The 22,408-nt window shown below is 42.8% G+C and overlaps 1 protein-coding gene across 1 annotated transcript in view; it reads left to right on the forward strand.

Annotated features, from left to right (window-relative positions):
* The window catches only part of tbcd (tubulin folding cofactor D), a 238,705-nt gene that overhangs the window by 178,400 nt on the left and 37,897 nt on the right, over positions 1 to 22,408 (forward strand). Inside the window, exon 29 of the mRNA XM_078400951.1 lies at positions 764 to 904. Coding sequence (XP_078257077.1) covers positions 764 to 904 — 141 coding nt within the window. The remainder of the gene's footprint in view (positions 1 to 763; positions 905 to 22,408) is intronic.

The following is a 22,408-nucleotide window of genomic DNA, read 5'->3' on the forward strand; positions in this document are numbered from 1 at the left end:
AAGACGCAAATTAGATATATTGCAATTCGTGCAGCAGGTTGAGCTCTCTATCACAAAGGCTGAATTGTTTATGGCAGTTTCAATCAGGTTCTAGAGAACCACTTCAAAGTTACTGCGGAAATTGACGGGCAAGAAAAAAAACTGTTTAGGGAAAAAAAAATATTTCCATGTAACACCCTCGCAGTAACATTGTCGCTTAAGAACACAGCTGCTCCTTTAACTATGGGTGATCATTGCAATTGACAAGCAACTCACTCCCATTGACACTTATGCAATGATACCCTATTAAACAATGTAACATTGCAGCCTTTAATATTTTTAGCTTGTAGTAATTAATAAAAACTTATAGCTATTATAAAGATCTCTATTTTTGAAAATAGTATGGGGAAAAATAACTTTGCTATTGCAAACCTGAAACTTTCTACCCTCTAAATCCCCCTTCCCCCCATTGACATCATTGTTTTTAAAATACGATGTTCTATAACACAAGGTTTCTTGGGGTTGCAACTACAGTATTGGAGCAGAACTACCTGAAAGGGACAGAAAAGTTAGAAGTAGACCCATGATTCTGGTGGACAGTTCCAAGCAATGTGGCATCCGCTTGCCTGTGGTCTCATGTGGGCTGGAGAACTAAGGCATCTGAAATGGAGAAAGGGAAAGAGAAAACAAGATATACAGGTTGCACTCCTCAGTGCCTGAATCAAAATCTTTGTTAAATTTAGGTGTTTTATTCTGATCAATTTCCCCCAATGTTTTGACCTAGAGTCTGTAAGACGGTGGGTGTGACTGAAGATGGGCCTTGCAATGAGGTTGTCTGCCGAAGTAACGTGTCCCAGATCTATAATACCTTGTTAGATTGTATGAATGACTATACTACAGACAGCCGAGGAGATATTGGAGCATGGTAGGTATAAAGTCTTATAGCATTATCTACATATATTGTTAATTATTTTTCAAATGGAAAATCATGTTGATCCAGTTCATTGCATCGTCCTGCATAACAAAAGACGTCTGATTTCAATTCCTTTAAAAGCAAATATACTTGCACAGGATGTATATTATTGTGATGAAATGTTCTATGTGTGTATGAAATTGAACCATTGTTAAGCTAATGTTAAGCACTTAAAGTAATGTCTGTCAATTAATGTCTTCAATTTTTATGGTGTACTAGACCAAGTGGACCCGTTGGGTCCAAACCTCTCCTGCCTTGGTGCAACACGCACCCCATTCCCTTCTCCCCTTTATCCCTTCCCCCCTCCCTCCCCTCGCCCTCCCCACATCCCCCCCCACTCCCCCATCCCTGATCACTTGAGTATTCCTGATCACCAGCTCCTCAGAATCAAAGATTCTTGGAAAAGCTGCGTAATTAAGTAAATTTGAATTTTAAACTGATGGTGCCACACATGCATGATGTAGTCATCCAAAACGTTGCATTGTGATCCACATTTTTGCTTCCATAAATATGTGCTGGCCTGCCCAAGGGTAGATATTCATTCTGTTGGTAAACCTTTCAAAATTTTCCATAAATTTACAAAACATCAGGTCCGTGAATGAAACATTGATTTATATTTACCATTTTCTCTTATTTTGTGAAGACTGTCTGATTATGTAGCTTGCGGTTTCTGACCTGCCACATCATAATTGCAGGTCATTATTCTCAACTAAATATCAATGGTTAGCTTTTCATACTAATTTCATGTTAGTACGCGGAAAGTCTCAGTGATAGTAGATATTCCCATTTAAAACTTTGAGTTTCAAAATTTGAATGAATAAGTTACGTAAGTTGCAACAATTAGTATAGGATTCTTTAAAGCTGTCAGTGCTATACGACAACTAGACTCTTGGTTCCAGTTGCAGACATAACTACCCTTCGCCTGGGTTCACATTACCTGCCAAGCTTTGTCATGCCTCTACATAGACACAAAAAGTTGGAGTAACTCAGCGGGACAGGCAGCATCTCTGGAGAGAAAGAATGGGTGACGTTTTGGGTCGAGATCCTTCTTCATGCCTCTCCTCTCCCAGCTTTCTTCCCTTACCCCCACACACACAATCAGCCTGAGGAACGGTCCTGAACCGAAACGTAACCTATCCATGTTCTCCAGAGTTCCCGCCGAGTTACTCCAGCACTTTGCGTCCTTTTGTGAAAACCAGCAACTGCATTTCATGTTTCTATATTTAGACTACCAGTTGACTCCAACTCTCGATCCTGAAATTTATGGGTTAAGTTGCCAATCGAGGACTTACACAATTTAGCATAACAGTTCATTGTTGTACTGGGGCAATAATTGGAAGTGCTGACTGTCAGATAAGATGAGAAATAAAGATTGGACAACTGCTTGATGCAACAGAGGAAATGATTCAATGGACCTATGTGAATGAGAAGAGGTGGTTGTCCAAGGTCTGAGCAGCATTAATTCTTCAGTCAGAAAACCAAAGACACATTATCTTACCACTCTTATAGTTTATTGTCTGTGGGATCATGCTGGCTGACCTGGCTGATTTTTGTGAATAAAATGGCAATGGATATAATTTGGTCAATTTGAAGCAAAGTCATCAAAATGCCACTCCTTTTTGACTTTGGAACATCTCAGCAAACCTTACAGTCAATAAATGCCTGATGTAAATACAGTCACCAAATATTAGGTCTAACAGGCATCAGAGTGATAAATGAATGTTCAAGATGTGTTCAGATTTTATGTTATTTTACTTTTATGGCTCTAAAGTATATTTGCATTGGCAAAACCAGGCTATCCGTTAAAATATGCCATACTTCAACTCAGTCTTGCTTGTAACTTGCTATTTAAGCTTCATAATCATTGTTCCGTTCTTCTGAACTGTATTGTCATTAATTCTGTCACTTTACACAACCAGTGGGGAGTTATTGGTTTGCATAGATAAAAGCCAGATTGAGTTTAAATCTAGGACTTGAAAGTAAAAGTTATTACTGTAGCCAGTCCTTGGTTTCAAAAGGGTTCCAGTCCTGAGAAGTTTTCAGAGCCTGAATATTTCACTTGTTGGAAATGAACAAAAACAGCGTGTGGTGGGAGAGTGACGCAGAATGAGGCCACCAGCTGGCCTCGCTGATTCAGTGAGTGAGCAAGTAAATCTGCTTGGCACTCCCAGATCTGAAGTGAATTTCCATGGTAGGTAGTAGGTACAACACTTCACTGTAAGATATTCCAGTTCTGGGGCACAGGAGAGCTCATCAGGACCCATCCTCCCTTAACCTTTCCCGAGGATGCCCTGCAGTCCATTCGGTGGAGCAAGAAGCCTTCAGGTTGAGTGGCACAATTAGGTGAGGAAAGGGTACGCCATGTCTCTAAGCTAGACTTACCAACCTTACAGAACTGAGCAAGTTCTGTCAGCTAGGTGAGTCTAGCTTTCAGTTCATCCAGTACATTCTGCATCATGATTTATGGATGTTTTCTTTGCTCCTGCAGCTAAAGCTGGTGTAATGGTGTTATGCAGAACAAAATTTCTTGATTGGGCCACTGTAAAGAGTATATAACAATGTTAGAGCAATGTTAGAAGCTGAAGTCAGAGGGGCAAGAATCGGAATGTGTGAAAGAGCTGAGCGGATGGGAGGCTGGGAGCTCGTGTTTAGCCTTGCAGTTTCAACAGAACTGTTCTGCAAAGAGGTCAACCAAAGAGGGCGGCACGGTAGCGCAGCGGCAGAGTTGCTGCTTTACAGCGAATGCAGCGCCGGAGACTCAGGTTCGATCCTGACTACGGGTGCTGCACTGTAAGGAGTTTGTACGTTCTCCCCGTGACCTGCGTGGGTTTTCTCCGAGATCTTCGGTTTCCTCCCACACTCCAAAGACGTACAGGTATGTAGGTTAATTGGCTGGGTAAATGTAAAAATTGTCCCTAGTGGGTGTAGGATAGTGTTAATGTACGGGGATCGCTGGGCGGCACGGACTTGGTGGGCTGAAAAGGCCTGTTTCCGGCTGTATATATATGATATGATGATGATGATAATCTGCTTTCGCTTTCTCCAATATTGAAGAGACCACTAAATTGGAAGAAAACCAAGTTAATGTCAATTTCGCCCGGACTGCGTAGGCTTCTGTGTAGTGAGAAGGGAAGAAGTATAAAAGAGTGCTTTTTATTTTCTACCATTGTGTTGGGAAATGCCATGAAAAGAGGTGTGTTTAGTAGTGGATTAGAGATTTGGCAAGGGACCAGTCCCTTCAGAGCATTGAGAAAGAAGTGGAGGGGAAGGTGCTTCTGATGGTGGAATCCTATGAAGGTGGTAGAAATTCTGGAGAATGATCCCTTGAATGGTGAGGACAAGGGAAGCCCTGGATAGATGGAGTGATAAGTGAGAACAGATATGTGCAAAATAGTGCAGATGCAGGCGAGATCCTGGTTAACTGTGGTCGAAGGGAAACCGTGATTAAGAGTAAGGTAGATATATTAAAGTTATTGCAAAGTACAAACTGCTGATGAATTTCAATGGGTGAGGCAGCATTTGGAGAGGGGATGGACAGACGATGTTGCTGATCATGACCCTTCTTCAGACTTGATTCCAGCATCTCCAGTCTCCTGTGTCTTTGTCTTAAAGCTATTGTCTCATCATCAGAGCAGGCCTGAAGAAGGGTCTCGACCAGAAGCGTCACCCATTCCTTCTCTCCAGAGATGCTGCCTGTCCCGCTGAGTTACTCCAGCTTTTTTGTGTCTATCTTAGGTATGATGAAAATACGAACTGGGAGAACGGAGTAGAGTCTGACAGGAATTGGAGCGGGGGAGTAGTAATTGAAATTGTGGGAGTGGGTGGGCTTAAACTTAATATTGGTTGTTGGTCTGTCCCCTGTGATAGAGATATTGATGTCAAGGAAGGGAAGGGGCGAATCAGATATGGACCAAGTCAAAGTGAGAGCAAGTTGGACGTTGGCAGCAAGGGTAATGAAAATGTCAGGTTCTGTACAATTGCAGGACGCAATACCAATACAGTCATCAAATTAATGGAAGAAGAGTCAAGGGAGATGGTTTGAATAGGACTGAAACAAAGGCCGTTCCATGTATAGAGCACAAACACAAGAATGGCTTGAACTCATAGAAGTTCCTGGAGCCACATCTTTTAGTGAAAAGAAGTGAATAAGGTGCTGGTCAGGCTGCATTTGGAGTATTGTGAGCAATTTTGGACACCATATCTGTGGAAAGATGCGCTGGCCTTGGAAAGCGTTCAGAGGTGGATTACAAGAATGATCCCAGGAATGAGTAGGTTAACATATGATGAGCATTTGTCGGCACTGGGCTTGTACTCCCTGGAGTTTAGAAAAATGAGGGGGTACCTCGCTGAAACTTACCGAATGGTGAAAGGCTTGCATAGAGTGGATGTGGAGAGGATTTTTCCACTCGTGGGAGAGTCTAGGACTAGAGGTCTTAGACTCAGAATTAAATGGACGTTCCTTTATGAAGGAGATGAGGAATTTCTTTCGTCAGAGGTGGTGAATCTGTGGAATTCTTTGCCATAGAAGGCTGTGGAGGCCAAATCAATGGATATTTTTAAGGTAGAGATAGATGGATTCTTGATTTGTACGGGTGTCAAGGGTTATGAGGAGGAGGCAGGAGAATGGGGTGAGGAGGGAGATATAGATCAGCCATTATTGAATGGTGGGGTAGACTTGATGGGCCGAATGGCCTAATTCTGCTCCTATCACTTATGACCTTATGACTAAGCACAATGATTACACCTGGGCTGCCTTAATAAGATGGAGTTCACTTTTGGAATTGAGTCTAAATTTAATGCTGACATTCAAATCTATTGCCTTCAACCTGATACAGTGATTGAGGATGTTGCTAAAATCAGTGACATGGATAATGTTTCTGCTGTGGTGACTTAAGTCTTGCAATGTTTAACTAGAGGAAGATGGGCACTAGGGGAGAAGCTGGATAGGCAAAGCTTAATAATGATGGTATACATGACAAATATTACAGAGTAATACAGAATACAGTACAGAGGGAATACAGAGCTTTATTTGTCATTCGGTACCAAACGAAATTACATAGCAGTCACACAAAAAAAAAGAACACAAGACACATGACCCCAACACAAACGTCCATCACAGTGACTCCAAACACCCCTTCACTGTGATGGAGGCAACAAAACTTCCACTCTCTTCCCCACGCCCACGGACAGACAGCTCGTCCCCGACCGACCCGCACAGTCCCCGCAAGGGGATGGGAGTCCCCGCGGCCGAGCCGCACCGGACGCTGAAACGTCCCGTGGCCGAGCCGGGCGATTGAAGGCTCCGCGGCCGAGCCGCACCGGGCGCTGAAACGTCCCGTGGCCGAGCCGGGCGATTGAAGGCCCCGCGGCCGAGCCGCACCGGGCGCTGAAACGTCCCGTGGCCGAGCCGGGCGATGGAAGGCCCCGCGGCCATACCGTGCGCTGCTAAGTCCCGCGGCCGAGCCGCGCCGGGGTATGTTAGGTCCCGCAGCCGCGCCAGGCGATGTTAGGTCCCGCGGCCGAGCTGCACCAGCGATGTAAAGTCCCGCGGCCGAGCCGAACCGGGCGATGGAAGGCCCTGCGGCCGAGCCGCACCAGGCACTGTTAAGTCCAGCGGCCAAGCCGCACCGGGCGATGGAAGGCCCCGCAGGCGATGGAAGGCCCCGCGGCCGAGCCGCACCCCGCGCCCGAGCCGCACCCCGCGCCGTGAGGAAGAGACCTAAAAAATAAAGGTTTCCCCCACCCCACCCCACCACCCCCCACCCCACCCCACCACCACCAACCCCACCCCACACCCCCCACACATACACAGCCAAAAAAACAAAAACAAAAACCATCCCAACACCGACACACAACAACAAAAAAAAGGAAAAAAGACGAACAGACTGCCAGCGAGCCGCAGCCGTTAGGCGCCGCCACACGTGACAATGCGTTCAGTTGTGCAATGAGTTCAGAATAAATCGAAAGTAAAAGAAAATATTGATTAGTCCAGTAAGGACCTTTGAAAGACTTGTGCTGGCCCAGCTGGAAAACATCACAAACCCCCTGCTGGACCCCCTGCAGTTTGCATACAGGGCCAACAGATCGGTGGACGACGCAATCAATCTAGGCATGCACTTCATCCTCCAGCACCTCGACCGCAAGGGGACCTATGCCAGGATTCTGTTTGTGGACTTTAGCTCTGCTTTTAACACCATTGTGCCAGAGCTACTACACTACAAACTCTCCCAGTTGACTGTGCCTGAACCCCTCTGTCAGTGGATCACCAACTTCCTGACGGACAGGAAGCAGCATGTGAGGCTGGGAAAGCACATCTCGGACCCGCAGACCCTCAGCATAGGAGCACCGCAAGGCTGCGTACTCTCCCCTCTCCTTTACTCTCTCTACTCCAACGACTGCACCTCCACAGACTATGGAGTCGTTTAAGTTCCTTGGAATCATCATCTCCAGGGACCTTAAATGGGGGGCCACCATCGACTCCACAGTCAAAAAGGCCCAACAGAGGATGTACTTCCTGCGGCAACTGAAGAAACACAATCTGCCACAGGCAATGATGGTCCAATTCTATACTGCTATCATTGAGTCCGTCCTCACCTTCTCCATCATGCTCTGGTTTGACTCAGCCACCAAGCACGACATCCGGAGGCTGCAACGGATCGTTCGCACAGCTGAGAAGGTTGTTGGCTGCAATCTTCCCCCCATTGACGAACTGTACACTGCAAGGGCCAGGAAGCGAGCGGGCAAGATCATCTCTGACCCCTCTCACCCTGGCCACAAACTCTTCGAAGCACTTCCCTCTGGAAGGCGACTCCGGACTGTCAAAGCAGCCACAGAAAGACATAAAAACAGCTTTTTTCCACGAGTGATAGTTCTACTCAATAACCAAAGTCTGGTTTATTTTCACCCACATGTTTAGACCGTAATGTTGTATCCTTATTGTTTTGATGTTGTTATGCTTTATTCTTAATTGTTAACTGTATGTTTGTGTTGTCATTTGTGAGCGGAGCACCGAGGCACATTCCTTGTATATGTATACTTGGCCAATAAATGTATTCATTCATTCATTCATGAGGAGCTAACAAAGGTGTGTGTGGGAATTTCAGCAGTCGAGAGATTGGGGAAGTCAAGTCAAGTCAAGTCAAGTCAATTTTATTTGTATAGCACACTTAAAAACAACCCACGTTGACCAAAGTGCTGTACATCTGATTAGGTACTAATTTTAAAAAAATGAAACATACAGTAACATATATAACATATAACATATAACAACTACAGCATGGAAACAGGCCTGTCCGGCCCTACCAGTCCACGCCGACCATTCTCCCTGACCTAGTCTCATCTACCTACACTCAGACCATAACCCTCTAATCCCCTCTTATCCATATACCTATCCAATTTACTCTTAAATAATAAAATCGAGCCAGCCTCCACCACTTCCACCGGAAGCCCATTCCATACAGCCACAACCCTCTGAGTAAAGAAGTTCCCCCTCATGTTACCCCTAAACCTTTGTCCCTCAATTCTGAAACTATGTCCCCTTGTTGGAATCTTCCCCACTCTCAAAGGGAAAAGCCTACCCACGTCAACTCTGTCCGTCCCTCTCAAAATTTTAAAAACCTCTATCAAGTCCCCCCTCAACCTTCTACGCTCCAAAGAATAAAGACCCAACCTGTTCAACCTCTCTCTGTAGCCTAAGTGCTGAAACCCAGGCAACATTCTAGTAAATCTCCTCTGTACCCTCTCCATTTTGTCGACATCCTTCCTATAATTTGACGACCAGAACTGCACACCATACTCCAGATTCGGCCTCACCAATGCCCTGTACAATTTTAACATTACATCCCAACTTCTATACTCGATGCTCTGATTTATAAAGGCAAGCATACCAAACGCCTTCTTCACCACCCTATCCACATGAGATTCCACCTTCAGGGAACAATGCACAGTTATTCCCAGATCCCTCTGTTCCACTGCATTCCTCAATTCCCTACCATTTACCCTGTACGTCCTATTTTGATTTGTCCTACCAAAATGCAGCACCTCACACTTATCAGCATTAAACTCCATCTGCCATCTTTCAGCCCACCCTTCCAAAAGGCCCAAGTCTCTCTGTAGACTTTGAAAATCTACCTCACTATCAACTACTCCACCTATCTTAGTATCATCTGCATATTTACTAATCCAATTTGCCACACCATCATCCAGATCATTAATGTAAATGACAAACAACAGTGGACCCAACACAGATCCTTGGGGCACTCCACTAGACACTGGCCTCCAACCTGACATACAATTGTCAACCGTTACCCTCTGGTATCTCCCATTCAGCCATTGTTGAATCCATCTTGCAACCTCACTATTAATACCCAACGATTTAACCTTCTTAATCAACCTTCCATGTGGAACCTTGTCAAATGCCTTACTAAAGTCCATATAGACAACATCCACAGCCTTGCCCTTATCAATTTCCCTGGTAACCTCTTCAAAAAATTCAAGAAGATTAGTCAAACATGACCTTCCAGGCACAAATCCATGTTGACTGTTTCTAATCAGGCCTTGATTATCCAAATAATTATATATATTGTCCCTAAGTATCTTTTCCATTAATTTTCCCACCACAGACGTCAAACTAATAGGTCTATAATTGCTAGGTTTACTTTTAGAACCTTTTTTAAACAAAGGCACAACATGCGCAATGCGCCAATCTTCCGGCACCATCCCCGTTTCTAATGACGTTTGAAATATTTCCGTCATAGCCCCTGCTATTTCTGCACTAACTTCCCTCAATGTCCTAGGGAATATCCTATCAGGACCTGGAGACTTATCCACTTTTATATTTTTCAAAAGTGTCCGTACCTCCTCTTCTTTAATCCTCCTAATTTCCATCACTACTCTACTTGTTTCGCTTACCTCACATAATTCAATATCCTTCTCCTCGGTAAATACCGAAGAAAAGAAATTGTTTAATATCTCCCCCATTTCTTCCGGCTCAGCACATAGCTGTCCACTCTGACTCTCTAATGGACCAATTTTATCCCTCACTATCCTTTTGCTATTGACATATCTGTAGAACCCCTTGGGGTTTACTTTTACATTACTTGCCAAAGCAGCCTCATATCTTTTTTTCGCTTTTCTAATTTCCTTTTTAAGATTCCTTTTACATTCTTTATATTCCTCAAGAACCTCATTTACTCCCTGCCGCTTATATTTATTGTATATCTCCCTCTTTTTCCGAACCAAGTGTCCAATTTCCCTGGAAAACCACGGCTCTTTCAAATTATTATTCTTTCCTTTCCACCGAACAGGGACATAAAGACTCTGTACTCTCAAAATTTCACCTTTAAATATCCTCCATTTCTCTATTATATCCTTTTCATAAAACAACAATTTCCATTTCACTCCTTTTAAATCCTTTCTCATCTCCTCAAAATTAGCCTTTCTCCAATCCAAAATCTCAACCCTTGGTCCAGATTTGACCTTCTCCATAATGATATTGAAACTAATGGCATTATGATCACTAGACCCAAAGTGCTCCTCAACACATACCTCCGTCACCTGGCCCATCTCATTTCCTAACAGGAGGTCCAACACTGCCCCTTCTCTAGTAGGCACCTCTACGTATTGCTGCAAAAAACTATCCTGCACACATTTTACAAACTCCAAACCATCCAGCCCTTTAACAGAATGTGATTCCCAGTCTATATACGGAAAATTGAAATCACCCACAATCACCACTCTGTGCTTACTACTAATATCTGCTATCTCCTTACATATTTGCTCTTCCAATTCTCGTTCCTTATTTGGCGGTCTATAATACACCCCTATAAGTGTTGCTAAACCTTTCTCATTTCTGAGTTCCACCCAAACAGCCTCCTTAATTGAGCCTTCTAGTCTGTCCTGCCAAAGCACTGCTGTGATATCCTCCCTGACAAGCAATGCAACACCCCCACCTCTTGCCCCTCCGATTCTATCAATAGACAATAGACAATAGACAATAGGTGCAGGAGTAGGCCATTCAGCCCTTCGAGCCAGCACCGCCATTCAATGCGATCATGGCTGATCACTCAATCAGTACCCCGTTCCTGCCTTCTCCCCATACCCCCTCACTCCGCTATCCTCAAGAGCTCTATCCAGCTCTCTCTTGAAAGCATCCAACGAACTGGCCTCCACTGCCTTCTGAGGCAGAGAATTCCACACCTTCACCACCCTCTGACTGAAAAAGTTCTTCCTCATCTCCGTTCTAAATGGCCTACCCCTTATTCTCAAACTGTGGCCCCTTGTTCTGGACTCCCCTAACATTGGGAACATGTTATCTGCCTCTAATGTGTCCAATCCCCTAATTATCTTATATGTTTCAATAAGATCCCCCCTCATCCTTCTAAATTCCAGTGTATACAAGCCCAATCGCTCCAGCCTTTCAACATACGACAGTCCCGCCATTCCGGGAATTAACCTAGTGAACCTACGCTGCACGCCCTCCATAGCAAGAATATCCTTCCTCAAATTTTGAGACCAAAACTGCACACAGTACTCCAGGTGCGGTCTCACCAGGGCCCGGTACAACTGTAGAAGGACCTCTTTGCTCCTATACTCAACTCCTCTTGTTACGAAGGCCAACATTCCATTGGCTTTCTTCACTGCCTGCTGTACCTGCATGCTTCCTTTCATTGACTGATGCACTAGGACACCCAGATCTCGTTGAACTCCCCCTCCTCCTAACTTGACACCATTCAGATAATAATCTGCCTTTCTATTCTTACTTCCAAAGTGAATAACCTCACACTTATCTACATTAAACTGCATCTGCCATGTATCCGCCCACTCACACAACCTGTCCAAGTCACCCTGCAGCCTTATTGCATCTTCCTCACAATTCACACTACCCCCCAACTTAGTATCATCTGCAAATTTGCTAATGGTACTTTTAATCCCTTCGTCTAAGTCATTAATGTATATCGTAAATAGCTGGGGTCCCAGCACCGAACCTTGCGGTACCCCACTGGTCACTGCCTGCCATTCCGAAAGGGACCCATTTATCCCCACTCTTTGCTTTCTGTCTGTCAACCAATTTTCTATCCATGTCAGTACCCTACCCCCAATACCATGTGCCCTAATTTTGCCCACTAATCTCCTATGTGGGACCTTGTCGAAGGCTTTCTGAAAGTCGAGGTACACCACATCTGAAACAATGAAATCCTGGAATATTTAATTGCCAATCGCAACCCTCCTGCAACCATGTTTCACTGATCGCCACAACATCATACTTCCAGATGTCAATCCAGGCTCTAAGCTCATCCACCTTTCTTACAATGCTCCTAGCATTAAAATATACACATTTAAGGGACCCATCATTTCTTATTCTCAGTTTATTTCTTTTCCCTTCTTTCTCTCCTACATATTGGGTCTGAGTGTTTCCCTTTTCTGCCTCCTGCCTCACACACTGCCTATTAGCTATCTGTGTTTGAGTCCCTCCCCCCAACCGTACTAGTTTAAAGTCTCCGCAGTTATTTTAGCAAATCTCCCCGCCAGGATATTGGTTCCCCTCGGGTTCAGATGCAACCCGTCCTTTTTGTACAGGTCATACTTCCCCCAGAAGAGGTCCCAATGATCCAGAAACTTGAAACCCTGCTCCCTGCACCAGTTCCTCAGCCACGTATTTATCCTCCACCTCACTCCATTCCTATTCTCACTATCGCGTGGCACAGGCAGTAAGCCTGAGATTATTACTTTGGAAGTCCTTTTTTTTAACTCTCTTCCTAGCCCCCTGAATTCTCCTTTCAGGACCTCTTCCCCTATCCTACCTATATTGTTGGTACCTATATGTACCACGACCTCTGGCTCCTCTCCCTCCCCTTTCAGGATATCCTGGACACGCTCAGACACATCCCGGACACCGGCACCAGGGAGGCAAACCACCATCCGGGTCTCCCGACTGCGTCCACAGAAACGCCTATCTGACCCCCTCACTATAGAGTCCCCTATTACTACTGCTCTCCTCTTCCTTTCCCTACCCTTCTGAGCAACAGGGCCGGACTCCTTGCCAGAGGCCCGGGCACCGTCAGGTAAAGCTGAGTGTCATCGGCATAGCAGTGGAAAGAAATGCCGTGCCTTTGAATGATTTGGCCAAGGGGGAGCATGTAAGAGAATGGGGCCTAGGATGGAGCCTTGTGGAACTCCGCAGGAGAGGCTAGCTGGAGCAGAGGACTTGGTTGTCTGATAGAGGACATATAGTTGAGAGTTCAGCCCAGGTTGGGTAGGATACAATTTTGCTAACATCGTGTTTCAGGCTGACGATAGCAGTGTAGGAGAGTCTGATCAGTGTTTGATCACTAGAAGTCATTGGCAAGGATCGTCATAATCTTTAACTGTTGGTCAGGTAATATGATGATACAAAAGTGGGTCTATTTGCAAAACACGTTAAGCTCATCCCTAGTATTGAAAGTAAGGTTATACAGACTATAGAAGTAAGCCCTTTGGCCCAACTGTGTCCATGCTACCCTTCAAGTACCCACCTAAACTAATCCCACATTCCCATTAACTCCACCCCAGATTGGACCATTCATTAACACATGTGGGGCAATTTGCTAAGGCCAATTAGCCTACTAACATGTACGTGTTTAGGATGTGGGAGGAAATTGTCCTACAGCCATAACTTGAGGCTAGGGTTGTAGCCAGGTTCTGGAGATGTGAGGCAGCAGCTCCACTAGCTGTGTTGTTTTGTCATCGCCATATCGTCACCAAAGGGCACTTAGTAAATGTTACTAAAAAAAGCACTGGGAATAGTTCCCTGGAAGAGAAACTAAATAGGCACACTTGGTCATGTTGGTTTTATTTGAGACTTCAGTTACAACTGCTATTTTTCTTGAGTGGGGGTAAAAGATTAATTGGATAGATTCAGACATGCAGTTATGTATATTGACTTTGATTTGAAAATGAATGCAACTGATTCATCTCTGAATAGATAAGGCTGCAGTTATGAAGATGGATTTTACCCAGAGAGACATGTTAATGGTTTTGAAAGCGAGCTGGTTTGCTTTATAACTAAGAAGAGGAAAATGTGATATTCAGAAGTTATAATTTTTTAAAATAAAATTGACAAGACTCTCTGATGAAACTAATTATTATGTTTTCTTTGCCAGTGACTCATTTTTGAATGCAGTGTGCAAACCTGTCTCAATTGTCTTTATAATTACAAGCCTTGAGAATAATGCCACACCTAAAAGTCTGGCTTTGGCAGTTACACCTCAAAGTCACACACCTGCAAGGCAAAAACATTAGCACTGGCCTCGGTTTGATTAAGCCGATGAAAAATAGTCGAAGGTAACATTGAATTACCTTAGAATAGGTGGGATCCAGATTGAGGACAGGATCAAGATATCCAGTAATAGTCTTAAATTTGTAACATTCTCTATCACAGAACAAGGGTCGCAAGGCTTCAAAACCATTTTTTGGCTATCATTCTCTTCACTCGAGTTGTATGATGTGCAATAAAAACACAAAAATGTACAATTTTAGAGTAGAATTAATAGTATAACTTGCCGCCTAATATCACAGATACTTGAACGACATGTCTCTCATATATACCTTTTCTGTGTATATTCTGAATCTTGTTAGAAATTTCACTTCAGTTTTGATATAAGGAGATTGCCAGCTCTGTTTGTGGTCTGTGAATGTTGCATCACACTACTGCTGTAATAACCAGAATGTTCCGTTGCATATATAAAATGTGCAGTAACTTATCCCTAGAAAAAACGTGGACATATTTCATTGATTGCTTTCAAAATGTAACATTTTGAATGAGTGTTCTAAGCTTATGCTTTTAGTTGAGATCTTTTACGTAAAACATGAAAGCACAGGAACAGGTTCTTCAACCCATGATGTCTGCGTAGCTAAATTAAACCAATCCCATCTGCTTGTATAAGATCTACTTCTCTCCATTCCTTGTATGTTCATGTGCCTGTCTAAATACCTCTTAAATTCCACTTTTGTATCAGTTTCCAACTCCTTCGGGCAGCGTGTTTCAGCCACTTACCACTCTGTGTAAAAATAAAACTTGCCCCACGTACCTCTGTTAAACTTTCCTCCTCTCACCTTAAACCTATGCCCTCTGGTATTTGACATTTCCACCTTGGACAAAGATCCTGACCATCTACCCTATCTCATGATTTTATGAGCTACTTTTGCATGTCCCTCAACTCCTGATGCTCCAGAGAAAATAATCCCAATTTGTCCAGCTGTCCTTGTAATTAATATTCTTTAATTCTCTTTAATCCATTCAACATACTGGTAAACCTCATCTGCACCCTTTCCAAAGCTTCCAAATCCTTCCTGTAATGAGGGTGACCAAAATGCCATGTAGTACTCCACATGTGGTCTAACCAAAGTCTTATGGAGCTACAATGTGACCTTGTGACTTTTATATCTGACCCTTAAAGGCAAGCAATGCCGCACACCTCCTTTACAAGCTGATCTACTTACATTGCCATTTTCAGGGTGCTATGGACTAACACCTCCTTCACTGAAAATAATTAACATTGGGGCTAGAGTTACACTAGATTACTATGAGAACCTCGAATGTTGATATTCAACAAAATAACCAACTGCTATATTTCATCTATACTCGTTTTCACCTAGGCCACAACTAACAATGGCCTGTTCCCTTTATCATCTTTACTTTTTTTGTATATCATTCATTTGTTCTATATCTCTCTGCATCACCGTTTATATCTCTCCTTTCCCTTTCCCCTGACTCTCAGTCTGAAGAAGGGTCTCAACGCGAAACATCACCTATTCCTTTTCTCCAGAGATGCTGTCTGACCTGCTGAGTTACTCCAGCTTTTTGTGCCTATCTTTGGTTTAAACCAGCATCTGCAGTTCCTTCCTACACAACTACTAGTACTGTTGAGCTGTTTGTTACTAAGGCAGGATAACAGGGAAAAACACGTCCAGTGAAAAGTAATAATTGGGGAAACTAAGCATCTCTCACGCTTGGATAAATAGCAGAAATGTTTTGAAGTTAAAGGAAGGAAAAACATTCATTCAGCTATCTCTGTTTTAAGCACATTTGAAAAAATTAAAACAAAAAAATCTGTGATATAAATAAATAAAAACACATGAAATTAGGCAGGAGGTACCATTTTTTAAGTGACTGAGTACATATCACAAATACTTTTACAATGCTTGATACTGAATAAATTTTACTCACATTCTTGGTATGCTTCAATAAATTTATTAAAATGATGGGCAAGCCTCTTAAATTTAATCTGTTTTGAACCATGATGAACATTAAAAATATTCCTTCAGGGAGAGCAGTGGAAACAATGGAAATTACTCATGAACTTGCTTCCACCTTTACAGGCATGCACACCCGATTCTAATAATACACTGCATTAAAACATTCTTCAAACCCTCCTTCTGCCAGATCTTTGAACATATGACCCCTGGTTATTTCCCCTCTTCAATAATCAGAAACACTCTCTATCAAAACCTATAATTATTTTCAACAGCTAATAAATCTCCCCTTGGATTAAGAAATCAATCGCAGGTGGTTTTCCTGTAACTCGTATCCCTTTTTCCTGAATTAAGAGTACTGTAGGTGAGTATAATATTAAGCCCATAATACTGCAAGTGGATGCAATTGAATTAGAAATTTGCTTTTGAGAAGCAACATTAAATTTGAACTATAAAGTATAGTTTGGGGAATGTGATAAAACAAGACTTATGAATTGATGTATTAAAGTAATCTTCAGGCACTATTGTGCTGGAAGTAAACAAATAGAATGATTTGCATTTTACATTCCTGAATAGTTCCTGACTGTCTGAATGTTGAGCGAGCATAAAGATTGAGGTTGTTTCCAATCATTTGATGTTTTATCGTACAAGGAGCCAGTTTCTCGACAGCACGTTTTCCAGGCCTGCATCTTATGTCAGTGGCCCGTGTATACTAGGAGTCATCTATAGGTTAAAACACGGACATCTAAAGTCTATAACCTGCTGAATCTTTTAGAAATGGGGTTGAGGACAAAGATTTAGAAATTTCAATGAGCACATTTATAAATCATATGTGATAGGAGCAGAATTAGGCTATTCAGCCCATTAAGTCTGTTCCGCCATTCAATCACGCCATTCTTTCTCTCCCTCCTAACCCCATCCTTCTACCTTCTCCCCATAACCCCTGACACCCGTACTAATCAAGAATCTATCTATCTCTGCCTTACAAATATCCATTGACTTGGCCTCCACAGCCTTCTGTGGCAAAGAATTCCACAGACTCGCCATTCTCTGACTAAGGAAATTACTTCATGAGTAATTTTCATTGTTTCCACTGCTCTCTCTTAAGGAATTTTTTAACGTTCATCATCTCCTTCCTAAAGGAACGTCCATTAATTCTGAGGCCTCTAGTCCTAGACTCTCCCTAGTCCTAGAACGTCCTCTAGTCCTAGACTCCCACTAGTGGAAACATCCTCTCCACATTCACTCTATCCAGGCGGTGCAGGCTCGAAGGGCCAAATCGCTTCCTCCTGCACCTATTTTCTAGACCCTAGTCCCAGGAGAAATCTAGAAAATCTCCAGTTGTCCCCACTGTTGTTCTGGGTGCGATCATTAACAAAGCTGGAATCTAGAAGAATGAAATGGGAGCAAAGAAAAATCAGAGTGATTAAAAATTGTCCAGGATTTTTTGTATTGTTATCACTGGAAGATTGTTTTCTTCTTATCACTGGAAATGAATTCTTGGTCACAATTGTCATTATCTCTTTAGGACAAGGCATGAAAGGTTTGTGCCTGGTATAATCCCCACATGACCAAACATTGTTTTGGATGTTGCGAGAAACTACTTAAGTCTACTTTTTAGTTATCCATCATGTGTGGATCAAGACAATCAGCTAAATCTATATTGTAGTTGAAATTTGTGTTCAATGTTTGTTCATAATTTTAACTTGAAAGCAACTGGCAGATAAACTACTTTTGTGGTATTTGCTCCTTATATCAAGGTGGACCTCTTTCCTTTTACCTCATGCACCAGAAAGTATGCATGTGAGAGTGGTAGGCAGAGTCGGATTTTTTCGTTGCCCATACTCATTCTTAGTCGTAGAGTTGTCTGGCACAGAAAGAAAATGGCTCTTTGGCCTACCATATCCATGCTGATCTTTTTACACATTTATACTTGTCCCGTTTTCCTGCATTAGGTCTGTATCCTTCTACGCCTTGCCCAATCAAACGCCTGTCAAAATGTCTCTTGAATGCAGTGACTATATTTGATTTCACCACCTCTTCTGGCACTGAGTTCCAGCTATCACTCACTCTCCAAATCACTCTCTGTTTAAAAATAAAACTTTCCTCACAACTCTCCTTTTAAAGCTTCACCCTTTCACCCGCAACCTGTGCCTTCTTGTTTTGGGTAACCGTTCCCTGCGAAAATAGATTCTGACTATAAATCTATACTATCTTGGGTTCTCAATTCAGACAGGAATGATCAGTGCATTTAATGAAATGAGTTTCATGGGCAGAGTACAATGTGCTGACACAACGATAATGTGTAGAGAGCTATAATACAGGGATGAATGACTCGGCACTTCTACTCTAGCACCATAAACTACCTACTCTAAAATGGGGTCTTGCTGTTGAGCAATTGTTGTTATTGCTCATTGCTATACAAAAAGTGAAATATATATGAATTTCGATTGAGCGTAAACGACAAGTGAAGATATCTATCTGATGTCCTGGTCAGGAACAAAACAGTCTGAAGGTTTTACAGTTTTGGGGTGACTATAATAGCTGCTGAATTTCTCATTGATATTAGTGCTGGCATTTGATATGGGTGTTACTCGAGCGTTGTTTTATACTCATATTAGAGAATTGTATTTCATGACAACACCCATTCTAAATGCCAGCAGTATAATATAAATGATTATTTTGTCAGTCACCAATCAAACTGTGATGTATATTATCCCTACTTGCAGAGGTCGAATGCTAACGGAAAAAATAGTGGCTTCCAACACTTCTTATTGCAGGTGGCTTGCAGCTGATAATTGTATATGCACCAAATGTGTGTGAGAATGATTTTGTGAAGCTCATCTGAAATGCAAGCTCTTTTCTTGTCTCTCAACCCTTGGAGAATGGCTAATATTAACATGCAAACAAAAAATATAGGTAGGAAGGAACTGCAGATGCTGATTTACATCGAAGAAGACTTAAAAAGGCCTTAGCAACTCAGCAGGACAGGCAGCATCTCTGGATAGAAGGAATGGGTGATGTTTCGGGTTGAGACCCTTCTTCAGACTGAGAGTCAGGGGAGTAGGAAGAAGTCACTTGCCCCCTCAGGTCTGCTCTGCCATTTAATGGGTTCATGGCTCCTCTGATTGTAACCTCAGTACCACATTTCTAACTACCCATGGTCATGTTTCATCACTTTGCTATCTATTATTTATCCATCACTTCATTAACATTTTTCAGAGTTGCTGCTTCCGCCACTCTGAGAAAATATATGAATGACTTGGATGTGAATGTAGGAGGAATGATGAATAAATTTGTGGATGACATGAAAATTGATGGTGCTGTGGATAGCAAGGAAGATTGTATACACTGTGGACAGGAAGGAAGATTGTGTAAAGCCACAGCAGGATCTACATCAATAAAACTTGGAAACTTGAGAGGACCATTTGCAGATGGAATTTAATACTGACATGTGCAAGATAATGCATTTTGGGAGTCAAATAGGGGTAGGACATATTCTGAATATACTAGGGCACTAGAGTTAGAGTTAACCAGCATCTGCAGTTCTTTGTTTCTACGTGATATATATGAGTTGTGTTGTTATGCTGCAATCTTATAGACACTGGTTAGATCGCACTTGGAGAATTATGTGCAGTTCCTGTTGCCACGCTGTATCAAGGATGTGAATGGGCTGGTGAAGGTGCACAGGAGATTCACCAGGAAGTTGTCAGAGTTGGAACCCCTTAGTAATGGGTGGAGAGTGGCGAGACTGGGCTTGTTTTCTCTGGAGCATACGAGGCTGAGGATGACTTGATAGAAGAATACAAGATTATGAGAAACATGGGAGGGGGAGATGGTCAGAATTATTTTTCTCGTTGCTAGGGGTATCAAAAACAAGAGGGCATAGTCTCTAAAGTGAGATTTAGGAAATTAAGAGGCAAATCTTTTTTGGTAGAGTAGTGGATATGCTGCTCAGTTATCAGTTATCTGTGGAATCAGTTATCAGTTATTATAAAGTTATTAGATTAAAGAAGTGTTTGGTCAGTAATAGGAAAGGCATCGAAGGAACTGGCCCAAATGTGGCAAATAGGATTAATGTGGATGGAGAAAAAAGGTCAGTGTGGGCTGAAGGGATCATTTCTGTGCTATACAACTCGATGGCTCTAACTTTGAATTATAAAGACTGATAACCCTGTGAGAAAACTAAATCGCCTTGTCTCTGTTTTAAATGGTTTCTCTTTATTTTTACTCAATGTGTCCTAATTGTAGATTCTCCCACAAAAGGAATCATTCTATCTGCGTACAGCAGTGAAGACATTTCTGGGTTTTGTGATTGAATCAACTCACCTTTCACTTTACTAAACTCCAGCAGAGTTGAGTATAGGAGCAAAGAGGTCCTTCTGCAGTTGTACAGGGCCCTAGTGAGACCACACCTGGAGTACTGTGTGCAGTTTTGGTCTCCAAATTTGAGGAAGGATATTCTTGCTATTGAGGGCGTGCAGCGTAGGTTTACTAGGTTAATTCCCGGAATGGCGGGACTGTCATATGTTGAAAGATTGGAGCGGCTAGGCTTGTATACACTGGAATTTAGAAGGATGAGAGGGGATCTTATAGAAACATATAAGATTATTAAGGGGTTGGACACGTTAGAGGCAGGAAACATGTTCTCAATGTTGGGGGAGTCCAGAACCAGGGGCCACAGTTTAAGAATAAGGGGTAGGCCATTTAGAACGGAGATGAGGAAAAACTTTTTCGGTCAGAGAGTTGTAAATCTGTGGAATTCACTGCCTCAGAAGGCAGTGGAGGCCAATTCTCTGAATGCATTCAAGAGAGAGCTAGATAGAGCTCTTAAGGATAGCGGAGTCAGGGGGTATGGAGAGAAGGCAGGAACGGGGTACTGATTGAGAATGATCAGCCATGATCACATTGAATGGTGGTGCTGGCTCGAAGGGCCTAATGGCCTCCTCCTGCACCTATTGTCAGATACATGCCGAGCCTGTCCAACCTTTCATGAGGCAACCTGGCCTTTCCAGGTAGCAGTCTCATAAATCTTCTTTGAAATTTTACGAGCACATTATGATTCTTCCTTAAATAAGAAGACACAAACAGCACGTCAAAGCTTTCCAATAGCGCAACATTTAGGTGATATGCTTTTTAAAATGTTCCTGCCAAAATCAACAATTTCACAATTTTCTTCATTGCACTCCATGTAACCTATTTTTTCCTACCTGTCTTTGAGTCATTAGAAAATAATACCTTCATCAAAGTCAGTTGAAAACATTGAAGCCTCAGTCCTGAGCCCTATGGCACATCTTTCATTATATTTTGCAAATGGAAAAGTGTGCATTAGCACCTGGATTTTGTTTCTGTTAACCAGACAATCTTCCAACCAATATGATTCCACCTACAACATGCACTTTTTATTTTCTGCAATTACCTTTTAATGTAGCACCTTACCAAATGGATTTTTAGAAATCTTGGGGGGGGGGGGGGGGGGGGATGTATATCCACTGAAGATAGACACAAAATGCTGGAGTAACTCAGCAGGACAGGCAGCATCCCTGGAAGAAGGAATGGATGATGTTTCGGGTCGACACACTTCTTTGTCTGAAGAAGGGCCGAGACCCAAAACGTCACCCATTCCTTCTCTCCATAGAAGCTGTCTGCCTGTTGAGTTACTCCAGCGTTTTGTGTCTATCTTCGGTGTAAGCAAGCATCTGCAGTTCCTTCCTGCACATTATGTATTCCTCTTTATCCAAAACCTGTTACTTCTTCAAATAACTCCAATAAATTAGTCAAATATGATTTATCTTTCTCAGAATCATGTTGATTTTGCTTGATTACTTTGTACTTTTCTCTCAGTGCACTGCTATAATGTCAGTAATATTAGCTTCAATAATGATAGCTTTAATAACAAATAGGAAACAATAGCATTGAATCAGTTTAGTTTAGCTTAGTTTAGAGATACAGGGTGGAAACAGGCCCTTCAGCCCACCGAGTCCGCACTGGCCAGCAATCCCCGTACGTTAACACAACCCTGCACACAATAGGGACAATTTACAGTTATACCAAGTATACAAACCCAAGCCAATTAACCTACAAACCTGTACGTCTTTGGAGTGTGGGAGGAAACCAAAGATCTCAGAGACAACCCACGCAGGTCACGGGGAGAATGTACCAACTCCGTACAGACAGCACCCGTAATTGGATGGAACCCGGGTCTCTGGTGCTGCAAGCGCTGTA

The sequence above is a fragment of the Rhinoraja longicauda genome, chromosome 6 (genome assembly GCF_053455715.1).
Source record: "Rhinoraja longicauda isolate Sanriku21f chromosome 6, sRhiLon1.1, whole genome shotgun sequence".
NCBI lineage: Eukaryota > Metazoa > Chordata > Chondrichthyes > Rajiformes > Arhynchobatidae > Rhinoraja > Rhinoraja longicauda.